At 40.6% G+C, this 25,187-nt stretch overlaps 1 protein-coding gene across 1 annotated transcript in view; it reads right to left on the reverse strand.

Moving 5' to 3' along the window:
- Positions 1 to 25,187, reverse strand: part of RIT2 (Ras like without CAAX 2) — a 253,241-nt gene that overhangs the window by 174,828 nt on the left and 53,226 nt on the right. Inside the window, exon 2 of the mRNA XM_007060445.3 lies at positions 3,512 to 3,568. Coding sequence (XP_007060507.3) covers positions 3,512 to 3,568 — 57 coding nt within the window. The remainder of the gene's footprint in view (positions 1 to 3,511; positions 3,569 to 25,187) is intronic.

A 25,187-nucleotide genomic window follows, 5' to 3' on the forward strand; every position in this document is an offset into this window, starting at 1 on the left:
GACAAATTTTGCATCCTAGGCAGTATCATTTCATGGGATGCAATAATTGACAACATTACAAAGTTCATTGGCGCAGGCTACGAGGCCTTCAGAAATCACCAGTGTCATCTCTGGAATGAATATGCTGTCAGACTGGGAATGAAAATTGATGTTTACAGTTCTATTGTCATTACCACTTTCCTCTATGGCTGCAATATGTGAATTACTTATCAACACCACCTAAATTGCTTGGACCAATCCCACCTACAATGTCTATGGTGAATAATGGCAATTAAATGGCAAGATTTAATTCTAAACACCAAGGTCCTTGAATGTCTCAAGATCACAGGCACTGAAGCTTTCATAGTAAGAGTGCAGCTGAGATGGTACAGGTTGTGGTCTGTACGTCTAACAGTAGAATACCGAAAACAGTCTTTTACAAAGAACTGAAGATTGGAACTCGTTTTAGGGGCAGACCAAGCAAACATTACAAAGACTCTCTCTCAAGACCAACTTCCAACCTTTCAAAATTGACCTCAACACCTGGGAGCTCTTAGCCCATGACAAGATAGCAAAAGCTCTGCCATCTCAGACTGAAAAATTTTGAGAACTCATTGATTGCTGCAAACAAGGAGAGACCTTACTTCCTTCTAGATTCCTGTTCACCCTAGTAGGGTATGGTTCACAGACTGAACTTGTCATTAATTATATTTAGGATTCACCCAGATAACACAGGAGAAAACTTAACCCTTGTCCAACAAAAGAAACTATTAGCTATTGCCTTTATCCAGAGAGCAAAGAAATGAAGAGATCTGGAAAGAATGAAAGGAATGAAGTCCTCCCAGAGGACACTTCCAGACTTCTGCTTTCATGCTTTTTTCTTTAGAGCCAGATAGACGTGCTTTCAGCCATCTGTCAGTACAGAATGTTCAGTGAAGGTAATCCGAGGTGATGGATGTGCCCAGTGGATGTCCAAAGGGATAAATCTGCACTCATTACTCACTGCTCCTTTTAAAGGTGGTACCTCTAAGATCTATAACAATGCCTGACCTCTTCAGAATCAAGCAGTAGTAACCGATGGATAATGAGAGTCAGAACATTTGTAACAGTGATTGGAAACAGCAATTAAAAGTAATGATAAGCCGAAAACGTGGGGCTGGACTGTATGTAATCCTTCTGGGAAGTGGTGGCACTGCTCCTGGACAGCGCTGCCTGTTCAGCTAGCTTTCTTACAGAGATGTGGGGAGGGAAGAGGCCACGATACAACCCTGCTCCAGACTAGCCTGTTGTTACAGGAGTGCTCTAGAAAAGAGAGATTCCTATATATCGATAAACAGTTAATAGGTCAAATGCTAGTAGATGACATGCAAGACTATGCAGCATAGATCCTGGATTTTGAAGGTCTAGTAAAACTTCTTGTTGCTGTGCACTCTAAATGGCTTCCCTGTGTGCAGCTCTTCACGTGCAGCTCTTACTCCTCATGTGGAAGGGAACCCACTCTGCACTCTTTCAACCAGATCTGCCTCTCCTGCTCACACAGTCACTGAGCCCCAAGAGGAAATCCAGTGGAATCAACCAGAATCAAAGAATCATAGAATATCAGGGTTGGAAGGGACCTCAGGAGGTCATCTAGTCCTATCCCCTGCTCAAAGCAGGACCAATCTCCAACTAAATCATCCTAGTCAGAGCTTTATCAAGACTGACCTTAAAAACCTCAAAGGAAGGAGATTCCACCACCTCCCTAGGTAACCCATTCCAGTGCTTCACCACCCTCCTCATGAAAAAGTTTTTCCAAATATCCAACCTAAACCTCCCCCAGTGCAACTTAATACCATTACTCCTCATTCTGTCATCTGCTACCACTGAGAACAGTCTAGATCTATCCTCTTTGGAACCCCCTTTCACGTAGTTGAAAGCAGCTATCTTCTCATTCTTCTTTTCTGCAGACTAAACAATCCCAGTTCCCTCAGCCTCTCCTCAAAAGTCATGTGTTCCAGTCCCCTAATCATTTTTGTTGCCTCCGCTGAACGCTTTCCAATTTTTCACCATCCTTCTTGTAGTGTGGGGCTCCAAACTGGACTTCTTTTCCAGCTCAGGCCCTTCCCACCCTGGCTCAACAATGTGATACTTAAAACAGATGCAAGTTTCTAAAGAAGATAGATTTGAAAGTGTTCTCCTGGATGACTCTCAACCCTTTATTTATTACAGGAAAAATTCTCTGGTGGCATAAGTCCATTGAAATCATGAGAACTAACCCAGAAGAGAGTGTGACCCTATCTATCGTGCAGTAAACTGCATCTATCGTGCAGTAAACCCAGTAGTCACAGTTATTTTCTCATAAAAACAGCAATAATGTTTATCTTGATAAGAAATGGTTTGAAAATAGGAAAGCAACCCATAGAGTTTGAGCATTTTCTCCCTACGATGGAATAACACAGGATGTTGAATGCATTTTCCACAAGCGAACGCTGCCCTTGTTAACATATAGCAAGCATTAATTAGATTTCATGGCTTCACTCACCTATTGGTAAAAGAGTTTTCTTTCACAGTGTTTCAGGACTGGCATCACAAATGTAGGGCTGGCCTTGACTATATGATGGACCATGTTTTCATCAATTGTGGCATTCTGTGACAGCAAATGCCCCAGGTAGCAAAACTTCACCACAGAGACAAGAGAAGCAGTGTTTATCTTAATAATTGGGTAAAGATGTGCCTCGCCTGATACAGTTTGGTACAATACTTCAGTTTTCTTCAGGCTGATTGTGAAACCAAAACAATTGACTGCACAAGTGAAGTGATCAGTTATAAATTGAGCATCACCAATTGAGTGTGCAACCGGTACACAGTCATCAGCAAATAAAGGCTCCTTAATAAGTAAATCTGCCTCTTTCATGTGGGCATGGGAACAACTTCCCATCAGTGCAGAATGGATAAATACTCCTCTGTTGATGCCCTGAAATGCATCCATCAAAGTATGTGAAAAAAGAGTGTGGGAACCAGCATGCAACATTGTTTGGTGCCACTGGTGACAGAGCAAGGTGGTGGCAGACATGGCATGCCACCATTAACCACTTTGAAACCTGGTGCATTAAGACCTAATGTGGAAAAGGTGAACAGTGCAAAGCAAGGATGCGACAGCCCACGGTGGTCATGGACAATCCTGTCTGTGCTACATGTAGCAGTGTTTCTGGTTCTTGCATTAATCTGACCTTGCATATACATGTTCACCAATAGTGTGGGCTGAATCCTCAACATCAACATGAGACTCCATCATTTGAGGACCAACTGTCTATCACATGACCATGACCAACCAAATGACCATCAAACAAATATTCTCAGTTTGAAACTTATAACTCCCAGGCACTTCACAAAGCATTGTTAGGTGGTTGCCATGGCCCTGCTATTCCCATCTTGCAAGGGGAATCCCACTAAAGAAAAGGGATCCCAGTGTGGACAGGTTGAGAGCTACTGGGGTAAATCTCATAGAGCAGCCAGACTGGATGGAATAAAGAAAAGAACAATCTGTACTCACCTATGGTTGGATCATGGTAATCAGGGAACCGATGGCTTATGAACTGCATTGTCATTGCTGAGAAGGAGAAAAAGAGAGAGGTTACAAAACAAAACAGTGAAGAGATATGGGGTCAAATAAAGCAGAGGAAAATGTAGGCAGAATTCGCAAAGCCAAACATCAGCCAATGGTCCAAGCACATGGCTGATATTTGCAATTGCACAAGACAAAGCCCGATTGATTTTGTGTGCCTTTCTCTGCAGACTGTTTGCCCAGCTTTAGTAGATGCCAATCACTACAGTAATTTAAAATGGGATAAGAGGATATCCTCTAGGGAGCCATCTTGTAGCAGGCTAAGACAGGTTGATAAAAATAGCTTGTGAATGTCTTAACTTGGTCTTAATTGGGACTACCCAGGGGACAATTATTGGCCAGCTCATCCCCTTTGTGAAAATAATGCATGGAAACGATTTCAAACAATATGAGTTTCATGTAGCATCAGGGTCTGCATGCCCCACAGAACAACAAGAAATCTTAGAGGATAAAACCAAAGAGATCCATGCACCAAAGGGACATGGAACATCAGCCCTCCAGGCTGCAAGTTAGCTACTGCCCTTGTAACACTGCTCTTCTCCAAAGAGGGATTCAACAGTGCAGAGGGAATGTTAGCTATGTTAAAGTTGGCCCAATCAGTATTAATTTACCCATAAAAATGTGTGGGGTTAATGGAGAAACAATGCTGGCTCTTGGTCATCCCCAGACCAGGAACCGCAGTATATATGGATTATTAAACCCATGTAACTCCAAAGAAAGAGCTTATAAAGGGTGAGCGGGTAGGAGGAAATGATGCCAAAGTACCTCATAAATATAAAGGTCTTTATAGGCTTTCCAGACATTAATAACTTATGCTTCTGAGGTAGGAAAATACCTCCCTTTTGCAGATGGGGCAATGAGGAACAGAGAGTTTTAATGAAAAATCTGTGGGCATTGTGTTAATATATATTTAAATACAATAATGGAAAAATACAATATTAAACATTGTGTTCATTGAAATACACCTCAGTTTCTTCTTTTTTTAAAACTTTATTGAGCAGTTTCTTTATTAAAAGGTCAGAGATGAGACTGTCATGTCTATTTAGCATCTGGATAAATACTACGTAACACCTTGGCACTGGTCAAATATCTCCCTTAAGCAAAACTGTTGCTCATATTCTCCCAGTTATACAATAGCCCACTCGTACTCTTCATCAGGTGCCCCATGAGGTATCTCAGTAAAGGAACCATCATGATTAAGCATGCATTATAAAGTAAAGTATTAAGAAAGTATCATCAGATGGAGAAAGTGTTTTCAATGTTGAAGAGAAAAATAAATGAGGTCCAAGAAGAGTCCTTAAGGTGAGTGTGTAACAGATTCTTCTGATTCACTCCTTTCCTACCAAAACCTCATCATCCTATATGAATAATTCAGAACTGTACAAAGGCTTGGCCTACATTACTGAGTTAGGTCACCATAAGGCAGTTTATGGCTACCTAATTATGTCAGGTTCTACACTACAATGCTGCTTCCGCCAAAGTAAGTGGCCCTCTATACCAACATAATAACTCCACCTCTATGAGAGGCATAGCACTTATGTTGATGTAGTTAGGGGACAAAGTGTCTGGGTAGACACCGCGTTACCTACACTGGCTATTGGCTGTCAGCCCTGAATGGGGCTCCCCCCACTCCCCGTCCCCAACACTGACAGCCCGAGTTGTCAGCTGGGTGCTGGGCTCACAGCTGGGGCTCCTGGCACTGAAAGCTTGGAGTGTCAGCGCCAGGGTGTGGGAAGAGTCCATCTGTGAGCCTGCATCTTGCTGACAGCGGGGGAGGGCAGCAGCTCCGAGCCCCACGCCTACGGCTGAGGTTGTCAACCCCAGGGCTGCTGGGCTTTAGCTATAAGTGTCCCACAATGTCCCACTTCAGTCGGTGGAAGTGCTCCTGGTGAGGAGGCGTGCCACCTACTGAAGGAGCAAGTGTGGACATGAACCACCATTTTAATTACTGAGGTGACAGTATGGCAACTTAAGTTGACTTAATTTTGTAGTGTAGACAAGCCCAAAGTAACATCAACTGCAGTACCTGATTTCATATCTGATGCTTCTTTCAAACATGAACTCTCGTTAAATATGATGCAAGAGACAAACAATCCTTCTTTACACTATATGGAATCAAGTTTCCTCCCATCCGATTATTTTATGCCTGAATGTTATCCACTAATAAAAGTTTTAGAAAAGTCATTTCAGCCGGCCAGAAATGAACTCATAGCATTTTGCGGTGTGGTGTTTCCTGGGGGTGAAATTGATCTCTGTGCAGATGGCCAGCAACATGTAAGTCACACTTAAACCTTATTTTAAGGGCTTAAGTGGTACATAACCCTCATGAAGACTATCAGAACTAGACTGAGTTTCAGCTTGCTTGGGTCAATTGACATTGTTTGCTAAGAGACTTGTGTTTGTGACTTCTGTTTGCTAAGAGAATCTGGATGGGGTCTCAAATCCCATCAATGCCACTTCTTGCTTAAACAAGCTGTGCTGCCAACTCTCCTGATTTTATAGCATCCCACAATATTTTGGTGTTTCACCAGTGTCAAAGAGATTGCATGAGGAACTCAGCTTTCACTGAAAAGAAAAAAAGTAACTTTGTAGCCCGAAAGGTTTCAGGGAAATGGTTGAAAATGTGAAAGGAGTTGACCATAAAGGCTCAGAACCAGAAGGTTAATAAAACAAAATCAAAGTGGTTTAAAAAAAAATCTCATTATCTTTAAAACAATCTCATGACTTTTAGTGGAGCTTAACTCATCATTTTTGAATGGTTGGAGTTGGCAATATGTCATATTGTAACATAATTATACCTCGCTCTTATATAGTGCTTTTCATCAGCAGATCTCAAAACACCTTATAAGAGAGATCAGTATCATTATTCTTATTTTACAGACTGGGAAACTGAGGCACGTGGCAGGGCAGCAAGCTGCCCAAGGTCACCCAGTATGCCATGGCCAGGAAATGAACCCAGGTCTCAAATCCAAGTCCAATGCTCAGTCTACCAGGCCATGCTACCTCCCCTAGGACACATATAAAATACACTTCCCAACCCAAGGTCTGAATATAGTACCTCTTCCCTGATCCCAGCTTCCTATTCTGACATGTTAAATCAAAAATGAGATTCTAACCAGGATATCTTGAATGGCAGAGCAGATAGCCACCACAGCATCCCTACTTTGAAAATTATTTATTTAAATTAGTCCAGAATTGCATTACTTTGTTGAAATACTCTTTCCTGCTGTTATCTTAGGGAATCATGGGTTAACAAGATGTCCTGAAAAAAATGTTACAGAAAAGCTGGATTAAATATTTATTACCATGTTAATAAAATATTGCATATTTAGGGTAGACAAATATAAATGTTAAGGAGAAGCATTATAAATGCATAGCCACACAGACAGGATAAGTGTGTTAAAAAGCTTATTTAAAGTCCACATACCATGGGTGAATAAAACAACATGCAGTTACATTAATGTTTTCAATCTTGTGCACAATCAAATGCATTACTGTTTGAGTACTGTATGCATTTGGGTACTTCCATATCCAGGCCACCTGTTTTTAACCCAGCAAGGTTTTTAGAGACCCCCATCTGATAACTATTTGGTGGCTTGTGAGAAATAAGTTAATGCCCAATGTCATATTCTCAGTTTGTTATCAGACATGGAACCACTGAGACACATCCCATAAGATTCAGGCATACAAGCCTTCATTGCAACTTTTCTGAGATCACACACTGTCTGCACAGCAAATGGATCCAACTAGTTCCATTCCCTTGTGGGTGCTATTGCCAGCTCTCTTAAAGGTACCCTCCACTAATCCAGTCTCAATCCAGTTCCCAGTGGACCAATGTCCATGTCACAAAATCTATTGTGAAAACTGAAACAATTGCTGAAATTCTCATCAGAAGCCAGGGATTCAGGATTAAACTTTCCCTTTTTCCATGAACCAGCATAAAGGCAGTGCACCATTTATATCCCTGTTAAATCCTTAGCACAGGAGTTAAGAGGAAATTTTGTTGTTCATAGATTTAAATGATTCTAAGGTCAGAAGAGACCACTGTGGTCATCTAGTCTGACCTTCTGTAGAACACAGTCCATAGAACTTCCCCCCAGAATTCTGTTTGAACTACAGGATATCTTTCAGAAAAAAACATTCAAACTTAATTTAAAAATTGAAAGTAATGTAAAATCCTTTCCAACTCTTGGTATGGTGGTCCAGTGGTTAATTACCTGCACAGTTAAAAATGTATACCTTATTTCCAGTCTGAATGTATCTAGTTTCAATTTCTATGGGTTCATAGACATTGTCCTGGCTGTTTACACTAATGTGCAAGAAGACTGGATTTACATGGTCATTTCTAGCTATTTTCCCTCCCAAGAAAAATTGAGGCCCACTGGTGTGGGGCGGCATTGAAATGTGCAGTGCCCATGTCAGACCTATTAAGCAGCTACATAGTGAACTTTAGTCTTTTAGGAGTCAAATTCACTAAAGGTATAAGAAAGCACAACTCAGCTGGAGCCAATGAAATTATAACTGGGAATCATTTAAGAACAGTTTACCAGATGCCCAAAAAGCAACAATACAAAAATTGAGGAAGAAGGTGTGCAGGTTAAAAAAACAGACCTGGTTTAGAGGGGAAGTGAAGGCAACTATAATAAATAATAAATAATAATAATAACAAATGGAAGAAAGGGGAAGTTGATACTAATAAATACAGATCAGAAGTCAGGAATAGTAGAAAACTGATAAGGTAAGCAAAGGGACACAAAGAGAAATATTCAGACAGCAGAGTTACAAAAATAAGGAGTTTTTTTAAATGTATCAGAAACAAAAAGAATCCTGACAATGGTACTGGTCTGTTACAAGATGGAAATGGTATACTTATCAATAATAATGCAGAGAAGGCAGAAATATTCAATAAATATGTGTGTTGTATATTTGGGTAAACGCAGATGATATAGCGTCATTATATGGTGATGATAACACTCTTTCTATTCCATTAGTATCTCTGGGATTTTAAACAAAAGCCAATAAAGTTAGACATTTTTAAATCAACAGGTCCAGATAACTTGCATCCAAGAGTTTTGCTGAACTGTTAATGTTGATTTTCAATAAGTCTTGGAGAGCTGGAGAAGTTCTAAAAGATTGGAAGAAAGCTAATATTGTGCCATATTTTTTAAAAAAAGGGTAAATGGGATGACCTGTGTAATTATTGACCTGAGAGCCTATTATTGATCCCAGATAAGATAATGACACCACTGATATGGGATTTGGTTACTAAAGAATTAAAGGAGAGCATGTAATCAATGAAAATCAACATGAGTTTGTGGAAAATAGATCATGTCCAAGCTAATTGAAATTGTTTTTTTAATGAGATTTCAAGTTTTGTTGATAAAGGTAATAGTGTTGACTTAATATACTTAGACTTCTCTAAGGAGTTTGACTTGATACTGCATGACATTTTGATTAAAAAACTAGAACAATATAAAATGAACATGGCATACATTAAATGGATTAAAAAGTTGCTAAAAGATAGATCTCCAAATGTAATTGTAAGTTGGCAACTGTCATCAAGGGTGTGTGTTTCCAGTGGTGCTCTGCAGGGATCAGTTCTTGGCCCTATACTATTTAGCATTTTAATCAATGACCTGGAAGAAAACATAAAATCATTACTGCTAAAGTTTGCAGATAACACAGAAATTGGGGAAGTGGTAAAGAATGAAGAGGACTGGTCGTAGATTCAGAGCATTCTGGATTGCTTAGTAAACTGGGTGAAAACAAACAATATGTGTTTTAATACATTTGAATACAAATGTACATGTCTAGGAAATAAAAAAAATGTACTTACAGAATGGGGGACCTTATCCTGGGAAGCAGTGCCTCTAGAAAAGATTGGTCATGGTGGATAATCAGCTGAGCATGAGCTCCCAGTGTGATGCTGTGGCCAAAAGAATGAATGGGATTGTTGGATACTTAAACAGGGGAAACTCAAACAGAAGAAGAGAGGCTATTTTACCTTTGTATTTGGCACTGGTGTGACTGATGTTGGAATTCTGTCCAGTTCTAGTGCCCACAATTCAAGAAGAATATTGATAAATTGGGAAGGGTTCTGAGAAGAGCAATGAGAATGATTAAAGGATTAGGAAACTTGCCTTATAGTGACAGACTCAAAGAGCTCAATGGTTTAGCCTAAGAAAGAGAAGATTAAGGGGTGACTTGATCACAGTCAATAATTATTTACCTGGGGAACAAATATTCAGTAATGGGCTCTTCAGTCTAGCAGAGAAAGGTATAATGAGACCAATGGCTGGAAGATGAAGCTCAACAAATTCAGAATGGATATAGGCACTCATTTTTAACAGTGTGGGTAATTAACCACTGGAACAATTGGAACAAGGGTTGTGGGGGATTCTCCATCACTGACAATTTTAAATCAAGATTGGATTTATTTTTATTTTATATAAAAGATCTACTCTAGGAATGATTTTGGGGAAGTTCCTATGGCTGGTGTTATACAGGGGGTCAGACTCATACTGGTCCCTTCTGGCCTTGGAATCTATTAATAGAATCTGACTCAGTTTGCCCCTAGGCAGTCCCTGAACCCACTGAAATAAACAGGTTTCTTCAGTGAGAGTGGTATCAGAACCAGAACAAATTAATTTCATACACTAATAAGAAAAATGTATGAGTGTTCTGTGATGTTTTAAGTAAATATTCTTGTCTCTCTTTTCCTACTTTTCATAGATTCATAGATATTAAGGTCAGAAGGGACCATTATGATCATCTAGTCTGACCTCCTGCACAACGCAGGCCACAGAATCTCACCCACCCACTCCTGCGAAAAACCTCTCACTTATGTCTGAGCTATTGCAGTCGTCAAATCATGGTTTAAAGACTTCAAGGAGCAGAGAATCCTCCAGTAAGTGACCCATGCCCCATGCTACAGAGGAAGGTGAAAACCTCCAGGGCCTCTTCCAATCTGCCCTGGAGGAAAATTCCTTCCCGACCCCAAATATGGCAATCAGCTGAACCCTGAGCATTTGGGCAAGATTCACCAGCCAGATACCCAGGAAATAATTCTCTGTAGTAACTCAAATCCCACCCCATCTAACATCGTTATTACCTGCCTTCCTCCCACCATTCACACACACACACAGTCCCCGATCAAACATGCTCTGGCTCTGACCAAATTACTCTGGGGCTCTGTGACAGGCAGGGCCTGTCTCAGGGGTGAGACTGAGGTGGCTTCAGAGCCCTTTCTCCCTTTCAAGCGTTGTTTTGGGGTTTTGGTAAGTCATTGTGGATGGTGGGGTCTTGTCAGCTTTCTCCCTCTCAGCTACTCCGTAACAAGAGTCAGCTCCTTTCAAGACACAGCAGCTTTCCTCCTGGTTGCCACCTCTTCCTATGACCGGCTCTTCTCGGTAAGCTTGCTCCTCCAGCTGGGGAAGGCTCTACAGGTGTATCTATCTTGGTAGGGACTGAGCCCAGAGGCACTCATTAGCCTTCTCCAGATTGGGATGGGGGCGTGCCCCATCCTAGGCTCAGCATAATGAACAATACAGCAAAATTTTACAAATCTATAAATGAGGAGCATTTAACTCTGATTTATTCCACACAAAAAGCAATGCATTAAAATGATACTTTAAAATGGAATGATAAAATGGAATAAAAGGATGAGCCTGATATTTAAATAAATACATATACATGCAAAAGGGTCACTACAAAATATTTATTATAAAAATACTCCTATTTAATCTGTTGCAGTTATTATGAAACATTTTGAATTGCAAGTCACCCTATAGATATTTAATGAATATTTTATTAAGCTTTGAAGAGCACTCTGTTTAAGTGGCACATGTTTATCACATCGCCACTAGTATAAGTAAAAGGATCATTGTTTCAGATGAATAGGTATCTCCCTTATATCTATCTGTAGCTAGGTAAGTACAAATGTTCTTAGATGAACAGATGCAAGCTTGATATGTGTCAGTAACTATCTAACTGTAATGTTCACTTGTATTTTCAAAATCAAAAATATGTGCTTTTTAGAGCCTGGAATTACCTTTTATTTCCATTTCCTATTATTCTTTTCGAATTTTCATTTGTTATAATCAATAATTAAATGTTAATTATCTCCCAATAGCTCTTATAATTGCTGTACTTATATGTGATCTGCATATATATTATGTCTGTATTGGCACTACACGGTATATAATTATTCTCTATGAATGATAATGTTAATCCTATCTAGTTATTTCTACTTAGTTTCGACTCACCTACACCTAGTATTTACTCCCCTGTCCCAGCAGGCAATTACCATATTGTAGAGAAGTGTTAAGACAATATTGTTTATTCTGAAACGTTGCAATTCAAAAGTCAGAGGGGTAGCCCTATTAGTCTGTATCCAAAAAAAAACAATGAGGAGTCTGGTGGTGCCTTAAAGAACAACAGATTTATTTGGGCATAAGCTTTTGTGGGTAAAAAACCCACTTCTTCAGATGCATCTGCATCTGCAAGGGTTTTTTTCCCACGAAAGCTTATGCCCAAATAAATCTGTTGTTCTTTAAGGTGCCACCAGACTCCTCATTGTTTTTGCAGTTCAAAAAGAAGCTTTACTTATTTTGCTCAGTGCATCAGCATGAAATTTGATATGAAAGAGAGAGACAAAGTGGGTGAGAACGACTTCTGTTGGCCCAACAAAAGATATTACCTCACCCATTTGGTCTCTTTCACATCCTGGGACCAAAAGGTCTACAACAACACTGCAAATGATATGAAAGACAGTCTAATTGCAATTGGTGCTCGTAAAGGATGCTGGCTCAACAGTCTGAGGACTGAAGTTTTCTATATACGGAGCAGATACAGCACAATCATGCTGTCCTACCAATTCATAGAATCATAGAATCATAGAATATCAGGGTTGGAAGGGACCTCAGAAGGTCATCTAGTCCAACCCCCTGCTCGAAGCAGGACCAAGTCCCAGTTAAATCATCCCAGCCAGGGCTTTGTCAAGCCTGACCTTAAAAACCTCTAAGGAAGGAGATTCTACCACCTCCCTAGGTAACACATTCCAGTGTTTCACCACCCTCTTAGTGAAAAAGTTTTTCCTAATATCCAATCTAAACCTCCCCCACTGCAACTTGAGACCATTACTCCTCGTTCTGTCATCTGCTACCATTGAGAACAGTCTAGAGCCATCCTCTTTGGAACCCCCTTTCAGGTAGTTGAAAGCAGCTATCAAATCCCCCCTCATTCTTCTAGTCTGTAGACTAAACAATCCCAGCTCCCTCAGCCTCTCCTCATAAGTCATGTGTTCTAGACCCCTAATCATTTTTATTGCCCTTTGCTGGACTCTCTCCAATTTATCCACATCCTTCTTGTAGTGTGGGGCCCAAAACTGGACACAGTACTCCAGATGAGGCCTCAACAATGTCGAATAGAGGGGAACAATCACGTCCCTCGATCTGCTCGCTATGCCCCTACTTATACATCCAAAAATGCCATTGGCCTTTTTGGCAACAAGGGCACACTGCTGACTCATATCCAGCTTGTCGTCCACTGTCACCCCTAGGTCCTTTTCCGCAGAACTGCTGCCTAGCCATTCGGTCCCTAGTCTGTAGCGGTGCATTGGATTCTTCCGTCCTAAGTGCAGGACCCTGCACTTATCCTTATTGAACCTCATCAGATTTCTTTTGGCCCAAACCTCCAATTTGTCTAGGTCCCTCTGTATCCTATCCCTCCCCTCCAGCGTATCTACCACTCCTCCCAGTTTAGTATCATCCGCAAATTTGCTGAGAGTGCAATCCACACCATCCTCCAGATCATTTATGAAGATATTGAACAAAACCGGCCCCAGGACCGACCCCTGGGGCACTCCACTTGACACCGGCTGCCAACTAGACATGGCGCCATTGATCATTACCCATTGAGCCCGACAATCTAGCCAACTTTCTACCCACCTTATAGTGCATTCATCCAGCCCATACTTCCTTAACTTGCTGACAAGAATACTGTGGGAGACCGTGTCAAAAGCTTTGCTACAGTCAAGAAACAATACATCCACTGCTTTCCCTTCATCCACAGAACCAGTAATCTCATCATAAAAGGCGATTAGATTAGTCAGGCATGACCTTCCCTTGGTGAATCCATGCTGGCTGTTCCTGATCACTTTCCTCTCAACATTGATCAGTATAGACCTCTACCAGGGTAGTTCCATGTCAACAGACTTTCTGCTAAGGGTGCCATTGGTACCATCTGTGGTGGTTTTATTATATGGATACTTCATCTCTGTCTTACCATGTTCTCCCTTCTCACTCAGTGTTCTACCCCCATTCATATCTTCTCCCAACCTCCTGTGCCACTCTGCCACCTATATTCATCTGTCTCCATAGTTTGGCTTTCCTATCACAAAAGCTTACAATCTAAGGGGGGGGGGGAGGTAATAATTTGCCACAACTTGGCAATTCAGTGAGTTTCTGTTTGGTTGGCTTTGTTTTGGTCTTTTTAGATATATAAAAGATCCCAGTTGCTCATCAGCATAGCTGTTACTAGTCTGCTCATTTCTTGGAGATTTCTACAGGGGAGGAACTAACAGGAGGACAGGACGATGAGTGCATCCCTGTCATCTGGCAGCTTTTAGGTGTATGTGCATTCAGGTATATTATACAATTGACAAAAGAAGGTGTACAACAGAAATTTTCACGTTGGGCTGGAGAGTGACCCTGTCCACTTACCCAGCCATGGCGGCACCTGTCCCAGAGGACTGGGCCTGACTCCCTGCTCTGGGTGCTGTGACATGACATGCAGAGTCATGGAGCTCTGGGACCCCATGCATCATGTTGCAATGCCACTCACTCAAATTTGGCTAAGCCACCTCTCTTATGGCCAGGCAAAACCTCAGTGGTGTTACAATCCTGTGCATCGGGTGTAATACCCAAAGTAGGGAGCCAGGCCTAGCCCCACAGAACAGGAGCAGCCGCTTCCACGTGAGTGTGGGGTGGGCTCACTCTGCAGCTCTCCTCCCCCCACTCCCAATGACTCACCACTCCACAACATTACAAAACATGGCTCTGGCATTGGCCACTGTAGAAGTAGGCCTTGAGGAAAAATTTGAAGGAGAATAAGTTAGTGGCCTGGCAGATCAGCTCATACAATCATATAATTGTAGGACTGGAAGGGACCCAGAGAGGTCTTCTAATCTACTCCCCTCCACTCAGGAAAGGACTAAGTATTATCTAGACCATCCCTGCCAGGTGTTTGTCTAAGCTGCTCGTAAAAGTCTCCAATGATGGAGACTCCACAATCTCCCTAAGCAATGTATTCCAGTGCTTAACTATCCTGACAGTTAGGAAGTTTTCCCTAATATCCAAGCTAAATTGCCCCTGCTGCAGTTTAAGCCCACTGCTTCCTTGTCCTATCCATACAGGTTAAAGAGAACAATTTTTCTGCCTCCTCCTTGTAACAACCTTTTATGTACTTGACAACTGTTATCATGTCCCCCCTCAACATTCTCCACACTAAACAAACCCATTTTTTTTCAAACTTCCTTCAGACATCATGTTTTCTAGACCTTTAATAATTTTTGTGGCTCTTCCACAACTTTCCTGAAATGTGGTTCCCAGAACTGGATACAATACTCCAGTTGAGGCTTAATCAATGTGGAGTAGAGTGAAAGAATTGCTTCTTGTGTCTTGCTTACAACAAGGTACAAGCTCATTAGCATGGAAAAACTATATTGATAATCATTAGGATGGAGATGGGACAAACAAGCTATTGAGACTCGCATCCCAGTTGGAGCAGAAGACAGTGGGCATTAGGGGTACAACACAGCAAGAGATAGGAGTGAATAAGTAGTTAGGGGCAGGGATATGTAGATCGTGGAAGGAGCAGACTATGCCATAATAGATATTTTGATTCTCTGTCAAATTTGTAAATGTCATGATCTATTTCAAATATAGATTGGAGATGTGGATTATGTCAACATTTTATTATTTTTGTTTGTTTTGTTTTCTATTATTAAAAAGGTGTCAAAAATGTCACAAATGACAAAATTCCATCCTTTCATTAAGCATGCAAGGATTTTATTATGTGCATTTGAAACATTCCCTGTCAACACAAATATTTGTAAAGTGGAAATAGACAATTTGAACAGCTCTGGCATTCCTGATGGCTTCATTTCCTGACACTCTGGGGTTTGTCATCCTGTGAAGTGGTCACATTTAGAGATTGGAACCTTGGCTTCTTTTGCATTGGCTTAGAAAAGTAACAAACATTTTTATAACTAAGTGGGAGTTCATTCCTTAACTTTTAGCTTAACTTATCAGGTAAAAGACAATCACTGATTTCTTATCAAAAGGGCTTTGTGTAATAATAATGTGCATACATATATATGATGAACAGCAAAAGGCATAAATATTGTTTCTTCCAGGAAGCTGCCTGGTACCTGAATTGCATTGCTATTCTGAGAATGCTTGCACTACTGAAGACAGTAATAAAGCCAGGAACACAAATACAGTAGAGACATTTAAACAGTTGCTGTTACTAGAAGGAGTTCCTGTACATTCAGTAGCTCTAGGCTTTCTGGCCGTTATTCTATTTTGGTCTAATATGGGCAGACAACTCTAGCCAGATCCACAAGTGATGGAGATGATGGAAATAAAGGGGGAGTTGTAAGTAGGCTATGTTCTTGTGCTTTTAAATGTATGTCAGGACCTCCCATTCATTTGTGTGAAATTTGCGTATCACCAAAACTTATATTCTTCTATAATAATGACTGGAATAAGCCTTATTTTGCTGATGTGCTTGTATAGGAATACAAAAGAATCCCAGAATGGTATGTCTATTCATGTATTATTCATGCAATGGAAGTCATTACCTACCATAGCACTTAATACTTAGACCTAATTAGACTGAGTTATTGAGGTGCCACATTGTATTTTCTTTCTTGTGCCTTTGACCAAGAAGTCCTATAACACAGCAAACATTTCTTTCTGATGACAGCTTTCCATATCAATAGATTGCACTCACAAAACCCAGTTTGATTTACAGCTACAATAGAGGATATTTTCTCTTTTTTATCTTTAGCTGTTGTATTTGGATCCCAGCACATCCTTAGAATAAATAACTGACAGCAGCAGATACTTGACCTCAAGCAAAAAGCATCTGGATGTCAAATTACAGTTGGTATGTTCCACTGCTTCACTTCAGTGTGAACCAATATAAATGAGCAATGGCTAAAAAGGAGAAGGGGACAGATATTTTGAGCTGGATGGATTGCAGGAAATAGTCATGAATAGCAGACTTTCCATGATGTGTAATGTATTTGCATTACCTATGGGTGTGGGGGCAGAGGCAGAGACACTGCTTCAGCAAAGCGCTTAAGTATGTGAATGATATTAAGCACACAGCTAGTCCCACTAGAATTAATGGGACTAGCCACATGCTTATAGTGCTACACATGCTTAAGTGTGTGCTTTTCTAGGTGAAGGCCTAGAGCTGCAGGGTAGTGGGTGAAGGTTAAAACTGATGAGGGTGTTTGTCTTGACAAGATACATATTAGCTTTAATTGCTAAGAGGAACAAGGAGCACAGAGGGTCTGGGTTGAGGGCTTTGGTTCATAATTTCATGACAGAAATGGGCAAAGAATGGGAGGTGCAATTATTACTAATTTTAAGGTATTATGATGTATTACTTATTGAGCACAGTCAGGAAAATAAAGGTAAGTTGAATTTTAGTTCTCTGTGCTGCTGGGTTTTTTTTTCTTACATCATGGAAAAATACAGCATTGTGCCCAACTGCCCACTTAGCTCTCTTACCATCTTTCCACATTCCTCTATGCCATGCAGCAAAAGGGAACATAGGCGCTGAGATGACCCAGATATCATCAAGTCGGTAACAGGTGAAAGCAAATGAACCAAATTAGTGCCACTGTGCCATAACATTTTGTGATGCAAACATAGAAATCCTATCTACCAGAACTGGACTGAGATCACCAACTAATGTCACATAGGCCCCTTGAGAGCTATCAAATGGCAACAACTTCTTATTGCTGTTAGTATGATCATGTTCTAGATTCAGAATGATGACCTGGGAGGGAAAGGCTCTGTAGCCCATCATCTGTTGAAGTGGTGTAATGGTTAAACAGATTATGGCCTCACTTAAATCACATCTGAGAGACAGGGTCTCATAACTAACTAGGCTTCATCTTGTGACTTTTCTAGTATTACTTTTGCATTCTGGGGGTGAGGGATGGGATAAAATGTTTTCAAATTACAATTCCCCCCTGGATATTTACCCCTTCACTCATCCTCAGGAAATGTACAACTCTCCCATATTTTGGTAATTTGCTAAGCAGGGATCAAGATATATAGATAGAAAGACTGACACATCCCCCTCCCCCTCAGCTATGTATTTAACTACTTTAATTATAAAAGTAATAAAAGCTAATGCAATGATTAATGGTCCCTATTAAGAGGAAAAAATGGGCTTCTCCATTATTTCTTGTCTATTGCTAAATCACAAGATAAAGATGGTGAAAGAAAAGTGCAACTGTAATGCATGCAATTAGGTTAAATCTCTTATGATTCATTTTCGGACTCTGGAATCATTTGTTCTTTACATTGTTGAGCTAAAGAGAAATATTGGGCTGCTCAATATTAACTCTATGTTTATTTAGAAAAGGTGGGGGGGTCAGAAACTGTTCTTTTACACTTAAAGTATTTGGCCACCTGATCTGCCTCTAAACCTTTTTAAATAAAGTTGCTTGCTTCTGTAGCAGAGTCAGTGCACTGCAAGGGAGATTTCAAATCCTTCTGTTGCATCTGATGCACCTCAGCTACTCATCTGAGCAGCCTTCACTGAACTATTTGGAAATGTCCATCTGTGAAAATCGGAATTTGAGGAATAGGTGTCACCATGTAAAGAGCAATGACTGGCCTAAACTGTAGCTTCACTCCCAGAATTCCTCAGTTCAGTGGCTGTACTTTGAATAATGACAACATCATTGAAGGTGATTTCTTACTGAACTGGCAGGGGGTTGGTTATTTGAAAGGCACCCGTGGGTCAGTTATATCACCACCCATCTATCTGCAATTAATAACTATTTAGGGCTCAAAAGTAACTTTATCTCAAACTCTGAGTAAGAGGCAAGCATAGCAACCCCATCATGGATGCAGACCAAGGTTGAGATTTTGACTCAGAATTACAGTGTGGTCCCAGTTTTTTTCCTTCTGTTTCAGGGGGAGGGAATGTAAGCTGCACCAAACCTAGTACTTGACAAAGATTGCTTCCCTAGCAGTGCCCAGGTCCACTGACAGCATGTCTGGGGGAAGGGGGACATAACCAAGACTGCCCACTGGTTGGGGAAGAGAGTAGCAGCCCTTTAATGGGCAAATGAGGGTAGTGCATACTTTCACAAGAAATATCGTAGCTATGGAAGATGGTAGTTTTACACCAGACATTACAGCTATTCAGAACATTTCTGTTGAAACTAACTTTCAAGGGAAAATGAAAACAAAGTTTCAATATGTTTGCAATATATATACACACTTATATTTCTGCTTCCAACCAGCTCCTCTAAATTTGAATAGACTCCAGAGCAGCAACAATGAAAAATATCAATGCAGAGCATTGTGGTATCTCATGACATATCCAGGTGATATGCTCCAGGACACTCAGCAAGAATGGGGTTTGCTCAAATACATTCTGCTACCTGTGCATAAGTAATAACGCTGTACAAACAAATAATGTAGAAGAGGCACTTATGACTAGGACTAGGTGAAAGAATTCTAAAAAAAGTCAGAGTGTAACATTTTGACATTTTTGCAATAAAATATTTCAGGTTTTGTGGTTGAAATGACTTTATTTTGAAAAATCCTTCAATTTAATTTTTAAAATTGCAAACCAAACCAAACCAAAACAATTGCTTGAAATCCAAAGGGAATATCTTGTGGTGAACAAAAGATTTAGTTTGACCCAAATTATTTTTGTCGATTTTCTGACTCACTGAAAATTTAAAAAAAATTATTTTTGAGTCAATCTGAAAAATATTATTTAATTTTTTGGAACTGTCAATAAACCCAAAAGACTATTATTTATGCAGCTCTACTGATGACCATATTTAGCTGCACTTACTCTCAGAATATACAGAGGCAGAATGTACCATATTGTGAAATTCACTGACTGATGTGGTGAAAAATGTTGGCTGATTTTTAAGATCTACAGGAGATCAAAATGACCTAGTTGTTATTACTCGTGCAACAGACAGCACCATCACTGGCAAGATATGACCTCACACACTATAATGGTGCATTAGTTTAATACTGATTAAACACCATTTTCTCAGTACCATTTGTTCTCCCTGAGAGGTCTCCCATAAAAGTACTGAACTAGCCTATTCCTGCTTAGCTTATAAGTTTTGGCAAGATGCATTAATAAATAGCAATTACCTCTGGAAAATGGGACTCTTGGTGCATGTTACTGCTGTAAGTGTTTCACCCATTAGATTAGAAACAGCAAGATAACTTTAATGTGTATTCTACTGTACTCCAGCTGGAAAACCCTATGGCAATAGGATACCTCAGCCAGAAAACAATACAAAATGACATAATGACATAAAAGGTTTTGAAAGCTTTTAGAGCAAGCTCTGGTATAATAATTTTTTTTTGTGAAGAATACATTGAAAAGCCTTGAAAGACTACATATTTTCCATACATATTTCTGAAAACATGACAGATTATCAGCTTGTATAAATAGGCATCTCTCCATTAAAGTCAATGGAAGCTGATTTGAGGCTCTAGCTCCGGGTTTTTTTTTGTAATATTCATTATCTTATAAAGATAAAATTAAACAGCGGGGGAGGAGGAAGGGAAGCCAGTTCTTTGTATCAATCAATGCCTGCTTCAAGTCAACAGATCCTCTGACATCATTAGCGCACAGTAAAATATACTTCCAAGAAAGGATAATGTCTTGGAGGAATCCTTAGCCCAGTGAAAGACAACTCTCATCAGTTGCATATATTTCTTTTTCTGTTTAACTGCTGTCACAGTTCCATATAATGACTTGTGGTGGTCTGACTTGGTTCACTGCTGTTTCAAGTAGAGGTAAATTGAGAGGGTTAGCAGGTTTAATAACATAAAGGAGTGGTTAGTTCCTACGATACCCTCTATATGAAATTACAACGCATACGTTAAGCAGTGATGAATTGGCAGTGAGAGCAGTTGCAGATTCTTGTGAATGGGAGTATAGTCACTTCTGTATAATGTTGTAGCTACATTCTGAACGCCAAACCTGTGGGCTGGAAAATTGGTGTCAGGTGTCAGGAAGAAACACACTTTTCCATTTAACCCAGTAAAGAAGTTATATTCTGGTTTTAAACTCTGTCCACCCTTTGGTGCCAAACTGTCAGCTTTTGGAATTGACAGGTAATGAAATGACCGAAAGGGACATGCCCCCTTGTTATACAAAACCCCGATGTATGGGTCGTTAAAGATTAGAATTGCATGGGGGGGGGGATGATGGAATAGTTTTCCATTGGAAAATGCAGTTTCATCAAAGTCAAAACATTTCATGGAAAATCATTGAAATTTCACTGGGAAAAAGTCAAACATCTTGTTTCAGTTTTATTGTTTCATTTTGACAATGTCAAAATTCCAAATGTTTTGTGTCACAGGAAATTTTGAAATTTCAGCTTTTTGATCCAATTCAAAATGAAAACAAATTTCTAAATCTCAGAAATTTCACTTTTCAACCAGCTGTATTAAAGTCAACGAAAATTTTCCCACTGACTTCAATGAGCTTTGGGTCAGACCCCAAGAAATCACCCTAAGAAGATGAGAATAGTTTCTGAACACGGAAACAATGCTGGGAATTCACAGCAGAAGACTATTGGGCCAATGAACTCAAAGAACCAGATACAAATCCAAATTCATGGAGGGAAGCTGGTAATGAGAACTCTATTACCAACATATTGCCACAAAGGATTTATTTCATACTCATGTATTTATAGTCACATGTATTTCAATGAGAACTGAAGGTGCTAGACATCTCACACAATCTGTAGCTGATTAGCTGAAAAATATAACTCACTACAGATACATGAGTTTGAACAGCAGATTTTCCTTGTCATATTCCAATTATGTTTCTCTCTCATCCAGCTAGGTAACACTTCATAATTCAGCGTAATCCATATGGCCATCAGTCCCAACATGAAAAATGCATGTCTTTTACACCTATCCTAGGAAGATGAGATATTTAAACAAAATCAGGGATGTCTGAGTTAGTTGGGCTATATGAAAAGCTATTTTGAATTGTGTTCCAAAACTCAAATGCAACCTTCTGACATATATTTAAGAAAGTCTCTGGAAACCACAGTGATCATCAGAGCAAGAATTGGTGTAGATAGGGGCAGGCAGTCCTGTTGTATCACCAACGTCACTAAGGTTGTATCACTAACGTCACTTGGCCCTGGAGGTAAAAATCACAGGCTAACAAAATTAATAAGGAATTGTTGAAACAAGAAGGTAATGCTTGGGAACCTTTGTGTGTGTGTTAGCAAATCATCAGGACTGTTACTCTTGCAGCAGTGACACTCTTAAAATACACAATTCACCTCTGGTACCATACACGAGTTGTGCAACAGGAAAAGTTATTGTTTCAGAAACAGGCTGGGTTCATTTTAAGTTATTTTCTTTAGGCAAGGTAGAGGAGAGGAGGAGCAGTCCAATGTTTAGGGTACTAACCTGGGGTACTAACTTCCCTGCTTTCCCACAGACTACGTTTGTGACTGTGTCTAAGCCCTGGTCTACACTAGGACTTTAGGTCGAATTTAGCAATTTTAAATCGATGTAAACCTGCACCTGTCCACACGATGAAGCCCTTTATTTTGACTTAAAGGGCTCTTAAAATCGATTTCCTTACTCCACCCCTGACAAGTGGATTAGCGCTTAAATCGGCCTTGCCGGGTCGAATTTGGGGTACTGTGGACACAATTCGACGGTATTGGCCTCCGGGAGCTATCCCAGAGTGCTCCATTGTGACTGCTCTGGACAGCACTCTCAACTCAGATGCACAATTGTTTGCCATTGCTCTGACGCAGGGAGGGGTGACTGATGACACGGCTTACAGGGTTGGCTTACAGGGAGCTAAAAATCAACAAAGGGGGTGGCTTTACATCAAGGAGCATTTCAGGCAGGACTTCACGGAGGGTTCCAATAAGAAATGGTGCACCTAAGTTATTGTTCTTATTGGAACAAGGAGGTTAGTCTGTCCTCTGATTGATACATGGCTAGATTTACCTCGCTGCACCTTCTCTGTGAGTGACTGTAGTGTGACCTAGAGGAATGAGTCCCCTAGACGGGGGATGGGGGGAGGGGTTTGCAAATGAGTACAAAACAAATCTGGTCTATTTCTTGTTTTGATACACTCCATCTATCTTTTACATCTTTGGCTGGCAGCAGACGGTGCAGAAGGACTGCATGCCATCTACATCTCATGGCTGCTCGGCAGAAGATGATGCAATAGGACTGCTAGCCATCCTCATCTCTTGACTGCCCAGCAGAAGATGATGCAATAGGACTGCTAGCAATCCGTATCACCTGCCTGCTCACCATAAGATAGTTCAATAGGACTGACTGCAGGACTAAAGAGAATGACCTGATCAAGTCACTCCAAATTTAGTCCCTGCGCCCATGTCTGCCCAGGCGCTCCTGATCGACCTCACAGAGGCGACCAGGAGCACCTCGGACATGACGATGACGGCTACCAGTCCTGTTGTACCGTCTGCTGCCACAAGGCAAAGGGTTGCTGCTGCTGTGTAGCAATGCAGTACCGCGTCTGCCAGCACCCAGGAGACATACGGTGACAGTGAGCTGAGCGGGCTCCAGGCTTGCCATGGTATGGCGTCTGCACAGGTAACTCAGGAAAAAGGCGCGAAACGATTGTCTGCCCTTGATTTCACGGAGGGAGGGAGGGAATGGGGACCTGACCATATGTACCCAGAACCACCCGCGACAATGTTTTAGCCCCATCAGGCATTGGGATCTCAACCCAGAATTCCAATGGGCAGCAGAGACTGCGGGAACTGTGGGATAGCTACCCACAGTGCAACACTCCGGAAGTCGACTCTAGCCTCGGTACTGTGGAAGCACTCCGCCAAGTTAATGCACTTAATGCACTTAGAGCATTTTCTGTGGGGACACACACACGCGAATATATAAAACCAATTTCTAAACAACTGACTTCTATAAATTCGACCTAATTTCGTAGTGTAGACATATCCTAAGTTACATAGGCCCAGCTCCTCTAAGGTATTTAGGCACTTAACACCCATTGATTTAAATGGGAGTTAAGTGCCTAAATACCATTGAGAACATGGGCCTTATTCTCTTTGTGCCTCAGTTCCCCTCTCTAAATTGGAGACAATCGTACTGCTCCACCTCATCAGGGTGGGGGTGTGGAGTTGTGAAGTGAAATACATTGAAGATTGTGAGATGCTCATATACGATAGTGATGGTGCCCATATAAGTACCTTAAGTAGACAGGAGGTGACAATGACTCTGTTTGTTCTTCTTTTATTTTGGTCCAGCTGTTTTGCTTTATTACCATGGCTGCAACATTTAGGGCCAGCTCTTTTTCTAGTGTATATCAACATAATGCCATTGAAGAGGTAATGTTGCCTAGTGGCTAGACTGGAACTTGAAGGACTTGGCATTTATTCTTGCCTCTGCTACTAGTCTGCTGGGTAACCTTGGACAAGTCACAGTATCTCTCTATGCCTCAGTTTCTCAATCTGTAAAATGGAGGTTGTGATACTTAGTTCACTTGGAGATCTACTATGGAAAAGTGCTATACATGACTGAGGTATTTTATAATGTTCTTAATTATTTGTAGATGATGATGATGATGATATATACCAGCAAAGGATCTGGTCCTTGGTTGTTAACCTAAGGTCAAGTTAGGATAATACCAAAGAAGGAAATACGAATGAGTGAAACTGATCCATTTCCTCATTATGTAGCTTTCTGGATGAGATCTGTCAAGATGTATGACAGTAAACAGCTTACAGCATAGATATTAGTTACTGGTATTAGTTTTCAATGTGGATGAAAGGACTATATTGTATTTATGAAGGTGATAAAATGATATAGCTACATATCCTCCACTTCCTCCCACAGTGTATCCTGGATACGAAGTTTACATCCAAGAAAAAGGCATTCATATTCCCTCACACATATACAAGTTACATTATGATGATATATTGACAATAGGGACAATTGTAAGATGTGTTCTAGGGTGAAAGGTAGCACTCCAGGCACTAAAGAAGTGATTTATTGTAACATTAATGCGTAACTGAAAAGGTCAGAAAGCTGCAAAACTCATACACAAAAGTTTGAGCTGGCTGGTTTTATTTTCACTGGTTGAATCTACATTAGTTTATTCAGGTTTGTACCCTTCTGTGTAAATATCAAATGTTAAGCCCATCAATCTTAACAAAACAGAAAAAAATAAAAATGGTCCGTTCTACAGCTAGAGGGGGCTAGCTCAGAGACCTAAGCACCAGGTTGCAAATATTTAGACTTCCCAGAACAGTCTGAATTCGAGTCTTTCCTCCTTCTGATGT

This window comes from Chelonia mydas, chromosome 5 (assembly GCF_015237465.2).
Source record: "Chelonia mydas isolate rCheMyd1 chromosome 5, rCheMyd1.pri.v2, whole genome shotgun sequence".
NCBI classification, from domain to species: domain Eukaryota; kingdom Metazoa; phylum Chordata; order Testudines; family Cheloniidae; genus Chelonia; species Chelonia mydas.